The following is a 5768-nucleotide window of genomic DNA, read 5'->3' as shown; positions in this document are numbered from 1 at the left end:
AAAAATAAAGTTGTAATAATAAAATCAACGAATTTATTATAACTATGATAAATTATTGTAGTAGTAATAATTATTATAAATAAAGTCCAATATAAAGGGAGAGCATTTCTTTTTCTCCAACTCTTCAATTTGTCTCTTTCATCTTTTCAAGGTTTTGATAATGTTTCATAACATGTTCTACTCACTCTTCATCATCACAAAAATCACTGTTTCCTGTGTTATTATGTTCTAAATATTGTATCTGAGTGTTGATATTATTGATCTTCTCTCATCTCACCTGCTTTCCTTTGGTTCTTATTTTCTTTCCCTCAAAGTTTAATTTTAATCAGTTTAATCTGCATGAACCAACATTATTATTTAATGTTGGTTAGGGTAAGAGTTAGCTTTACTAACTGGAATACATCATGTCCCTTTACCCACCTCTCCATCGTATCCCTTAACCCAGTGGACCCGGTCGGCAAGAGGGCATGGCTGTGCAGATAGAAGTCATGGAGGAGGAGGAAGAGGAAGAGGAGGAGGAGGAAGAAGAGGAGGAATAGGAAGAGGAAGAGGAAGAGGAGGAGGTTTCAGCAGAAGAACCTGCTGCTGATCTGAGTTCAGGTGTTTCTGACCCAGACAGGAAGCATAGCAGAACTGAAAACTCCACCTGATCATCCAGCCAATCAGAGATTGGTTTCCATGGTGACCTGACCTGTGACCTCCCGGGCTGGGTGTTGGTTCTACGCCAGCTGGAAGCTGAACCAGGATCAGCCTCTAAATTTACCTCAGATTACCAGCAGAGCCGTTGCTGAGCGGACCGTCAGACCGCAGACAACAACATGTCCCTTAGCAACGCCACCGGACCCGGACCCGGACCCGCCTGGAAGAATCACAGCTTCAGCACAGGGGAGGGCAGGGACCCCCCTCTATCTGACCAGGGAGAGACTATCATCGGGGTCTACCTCCTGCTACTGGGTGGGTTCTGGACCAGAGGAACTTTCTGGACTTTCTGGAGGTTCTACAGAACCTCCTGGACCTCAGTCCGACATTCGCTGTCCTCTGCAGCGCACTGACTGACCCTGATCGGTGGGTTCGCTGTCCTCTCTGTCCCCAGGGTGGATGTCCTGGTTTGGGAACAGCATCGTCCTCTTTGTCCTCCTTAGACAGAGAGCGTCTCTGCAGCCCACTGACTATCTGACCTTTAACCTCGCCGTCTCCGATGCCAGCATCTCTGTGTTTGGCTACTCCAGAGGCATCATTGAGATCTTCAACGTCTTCCAAGACAGCAGCCACCTTGTCTCATCCATCTGGACCTGCCAGGTATCTCTACTAGAGTAGATGGACTCTTCTGTCCTGCTTTAGGTAGAAAGAACTCCTCTGTGGTTCTCTTTCAGGTGGACGGGTTCTTCACACTGGTGTTTGGTCTCAGCAGCATCTACACCCTGACGGTGATCAGCTTCACCCGCTACATTAAAGGGTGCCACCCCAACAGAGGTCTGGGCCCAGCAGAACTCATCTTGGTACTCTCAGAACCTCGGTTGGAAGGTGCTTCTGACCCTGTAGCTCTGTTTTGTGTTTCAGCTCATCGCATCACAAGAAGCTCTGTCTTTGTCTCTCTGCTCTACATCTGGGTCACAGCCGGGTTCTGGTCCGCAGCGCCGCTGTTAGGCTGGGGCAGCTACACAGGTAGGAACCCAGTTCTGATCCAAACCCACCTCCGGCGCTGCCCCTCACTGCTGCTGCTCTGCAGATCGGGGGTACGGTACTTGTGAGATCGACTGGTCCAAAGCCAGCTACTCTGCCGTCTACCGGTCTTACATCATCTCCATCTTCGTCTTCTGCTTCTTCGTGCCAGTCCTCATCATGCTCTTCTGCTACGTGTCCATCATCAACACGGTGAAGAGGGGCAACGCCCTTTCTGCCAACGGAGACCTGACCGACCGGCAGAGGAAGATCGAGAGAGATGTCACCATCGTGAGTTCCCACCAGTCTCTGAGTCTCTGTGACTCAGCAGGTCTAACGGCTCTGGTCTCCTCCTCCAGGTCTCCATAGTGATCTGCACGGCCTTCATCCTGGCCTGGTCTCCCTATGCAGTGGTCTCCATGTGGTCCGCCTGCGGTTTCCACGTGCCCAATCTGACCAGTATCTTCACTCGCCTCTTCGCCAAGTCCGCCAGCTTCTACAACCCCCTGATCTACTTCGGCCTCAGCTCCAAGTTCCGTAAAGATGTGGCTATCTTGCTTCCCTGCACCCAGAACGCCAAAGATGCCGTCAGGCTGAAGCGCTTCAGACCAAAGGCAGAAGGTCACGGCCGCCGCACCACAGGAGGAGCCAGATTCAAAGGTCCCCTGAACCACTCTGAAAATAACTACTCCCCGATGAACCAGAGCCCTCAGGCTGCTTCCCCGGGTAGTGGCAAGGAGATGCCGCCGCCTGGCACTTCACCAGCTGATGCCAAAGAGGTGTTCTTCATCAACATGGCCGCTGCGCATGAGGCCAGCTCTGAGTTTGAGTGCGTCAGACTCTGACCAAGACACCTGAACTCTGAAGCTGCAACTCTGTCCAACCTTAACCAACCATGAACCGGGAACATTTCCATCCTCTGGGCCTTCAGAACAGAAGAACCAGGTTGCTTTGACCTTTAACCCCATCTAGAGACACTCTTGTAAAAGTACCAAATCAGTTGAAGAGGTCAGGTAAAGATATACCTCTAGATTCAGGTTTTCCAACCTTTAGACTGAGTTTTAGTGAGAACCTTTTGGTCTGGCTCTGATCATCAAATGACGATCCGATTCCCTGCTGAGTGAAGTGACCAGTCACACTTAAAGGTCCGGTATCGTGTAAAATTTTATCTTTCCAGCATGTCAGAATCAAACCTGGAGTGTTCCCTTGATTCGTTTATGTTTGAGAAATCCCTTTCTTCAGCTGTGCAAAACACCAAGGTGGACCTAGCTCCGCCTTCCAGGCACAGCTCCTCCTCAGAGCTGCGGCTCCTTCAGACAAGCCAGCAGCAATTCGTAAACATCTGCTGAGTCCATTGCAGGGACTGCTGCTGGTAAAAATGTTAGACGTTGAGGAGAGAAAGAGCAGGAATTGTTAAAGAGATAGAGGCCCAATTTCAAGGTGCTAAATTCTAAAATCAAATTTCTCTCAAGTCATTTTGGGTCAGTGCAGCATCTTTATACCAACTGAAGGGAACAGCAACTGGATTAGGTAATAAATGGCACCATATGGCTGGAAACCACAGATTACTGGCCATTTAAATGTATTTTCTGTCTGGTTAGATCAGTTTTCCTCCTCTGAAGTTTGGGGTACCCGAAGGTTCCCTTTTGGAACCCAAGCCCTTCTCATGCTTCCTCTGGATCCCTTCTATAGAAAATACAATCCATCATTTCACTGCATCAGGTTTTGCTGCTTCCTGTCTCACTGGGATTTAATTCTTTTATTTCACTGTTTTTGCCTGTTCTTGTGTAACACAGCTATAAAATAAAGATTGATTGAACGTAGAAGTGCACTGGGTCTAAAGTTTGGTGGTGGGATGATCATGCTGTGGGGCTGATTTTTCAGGAGCTGGGCTTAGGATCTTCATCAGTGGATCTTCTGTTCCGCTAATGAATCAGAAACACACTGAGCTCTAAAGTCTCTGATTTCATCGTGAATATTTCTCCGCCTGGCTCCCCCTGTCGGTCAAAAGAGGAACTGCAGTGAAGATGCAGTGCATCGAGTTTTTTTGGGGCAAAATGAATGTATGTAGCTGAAAATAGACACCAACATCGGTAGCCTACAAGCTACTTGTTAAGCTTAAGGTTCTGTATTGATATTAGCTAGTCATCTTTTAGCTAACATTACCTGCATCTAACAACTTTACTCAACTCAGTCGGTTAGTTTGGAGGGAAAAACTGAAAAGTTCTTTGCGTTTTGCTGGTTTGCTGCCGTGATTCTAACCCAAACCTACGTAGCTCCGCACAGCAGCAGCAGGTCTCCTTCACAGGTGGAAACCCAGCGCGAGCGTCGTAGCGCTCATGTTGCGTTTAATGGCGGCTCGGAAAAACAGGTTACAACATGTTAACAACGGATTAAACAGTTTTAACTGCTCATAAAAGTGACAGAGGAATAACAGAGAGTTGGCCATTCTAAGGTAAAAACCCAGCGCATACAGTGTTCATGTTTTTTTTTTTTTTTCTTTTTCATCCAGACGGCTTCCCGCGCCCCCCCTGCAATGACACGGCACCCCCCTAGGGGGCGCGCCCCACAGTTTGGGAACCTCTGCCCTATGTTATCCGCAGTCTTCCGTTTTTATTTTCTTTTGAAATCTGTGATATATCTTCACCTTTAGGAAGGAGTTTCACTCTCAGAATGTTTTTGAACTTCTCTTTTTTTATTTACTTCAGCGCAGCTCACAGTTAAATTCTGTAGTTCTGTGTATTTCTAGTCTCATCTTTTTGGGCCTGCTACTGCCTCTAGTGGCGTGGGAGTGGTAACACTGTAACATAACCACTATGTTTATTTGTTTTTTTTTGTTTGTTTTTTGTTTTTTTATATAAATACATTAAAGAGTAAATGTATCACAGTTGCTGTTATGTCATTGTTAAAATTATTCCGAATTTCCACTTTTTAAAACTGATTTTGGGCAGTATCATGCTGATTTTAGGTGTAACAGAAAAGCCTATATGTATTTTTATGTGAATTTTAACAAAAATAATTATAATTGTATGTGTTTATGAGATTTTTGATCAATGCGTTTGTTTGGAGCCACCTAGTGGTGTGATGAGTGACTGCATGCAGCGGGTCCGTCAGGCTTCCCCCTCCAGATTGCTGGTGCCAGTGGCGCAACTGCACATTATTCAGGTGGATGCGAAAACATAAATCCCCCCCGCTCCCCGAGGCGACGCTACGTGAAGTGTAAAACTCGCTACATTTACCTCGTTATGTGCGAGAGGTGAAGGAGCATAAGCCGCGCTGAACTGTATGGGAAAACATAATCGGCGCGTCGCCCCCTCCAGACGGGGTTTTGGCGCCCCCTCTGGTGCTGTGCCCCTATGCGTTGCATACGCTGCATACCCACTTTTTGCGCCTCTGGCTGGTGCTGGTGGAGGTGGGTGCGAGAGAGGCAGCTCTTCACTTCTTTTTTTTCTTCGGGTCATATTTTTCTAGTTCAACAATTAACGAAGTACTGTAAGAATATTTAACATCTACAAATATAATTTGTAAAGTTTTTCTCGTGGTTGAGCTGGAAAGATGTGACCCTATGAGTGGGAGCTGCGCCGGTTGGTGTTCGTGGCTGACCACTCAGTCACCACTTGCCTGCAGTCAAAGCCACATGGTGAGGAGTTTTTATTCTGTATTGTACTAGGTGGGTTCAAAGTATAAATTTATTTATATATATAAAATGTTTTGTGAATGTTTTAACTGTCAACTGGTATAACACTTGTCTGTTATTTTGCTGTTGGATGTTATTTTTGAATGATTCGTTGAATAAGAATGTTTTGTTTTGTTTTTGAGAATTTAACTGTTTTATTTGTTTAAACTGCACGATCAAATCTAAAAAAGAAAAGAGAAAAAAGAAAAAAAAAGAATTGAGGAGCTGGTGGAGGTGACCAGAAGAAGACTTACATCGCTGTGGCCGAAATTAGTGAATAAAAAGGTGCGTCGGCGTGCACACAGTCAGATCTGTGCAGCGGCAGAATTGACTTGGTTGAATGTTTAAAACAAGTAAAAAAAAAAAAAAAAAAAAAAAATAAAAAAAAAAACAAAAAACAGCAACCAAAGTTCCCCCCAGCCCCGATTGT

At 45.9% G+C, this 5768-nt stretch overlaps 1 protein-coding gene across 1 annotated transcript; it reads left to right on the top strand.

The window, feature by feature from the left end:
- Nucleotides 1-91: 91 nt before the first annotated feature.
- On the top strand, nt 92-3488 carry LOC106961185 (opsin-5-like). The gene is made up of 6 exons (XM_015054737.1): nt 92-954; nt 1094-1299; nt 1374-1473; nt 1561-1665; nt 1730-1953; nt 2022-3488. Exons 1-6 carry the CDS (start codon nt 819-821, stop codon nt 2505-2507), a joined length of 1257 nt encoding a protein of 418 aa, XP_014910223.1. The 5' UTR covers nt 92-818; the 3' UTR covers nt 2508-3488.
- The last annotated feature ends 2280 nt before the right edge of the window (nt 3489-5768 follow it).

The sequence above is a fragment of the Poecilia latipinna genome, unplaced genomic scaffold, assembly GCF_001443285.1.
Source record: "Poecilia latipinna isolate Pla-1442-1.1 unplaced genomic scaffold, P_latipinna-1.0 Scaffold1276, whole genome shotgun sequence".
NCBI lineage: Eukaryota > Metazoa > Chordata > Actinopteri > Cyprinodontiformes > Poeciliidae > Poecilia > Poecilia latipinna.
Note: the sequence above shows the minus strand (reverse complement) of the source record. Positions and strands in the feature narration are given on the sequence as shown.

Bases quoted from the DNA above. Each gene is read 5' to 3' on its own strand.
- LOC106961185 (XM_015054737.1), top strand. From the start codon at position 819: ATGTCCCTTAGCAACGCCACCGGACCCGGACCCGGACCCGCCTGGAAG. The intron at 1,300-1,373 runs GTATCTCTACTA...GTTCTCTTTCAG, and splicing joins CATCCATCTGGACCTGCCAG to GTGGACGGGTTCTTCACACT. The intron at 1,954-2,021 runs GTGAGTTCCCAC...CTCCTCCTCCAG, and splicing joins TCGAGAGAGATGTCACCATC to GTCTCCATAGTGATCTGCAC.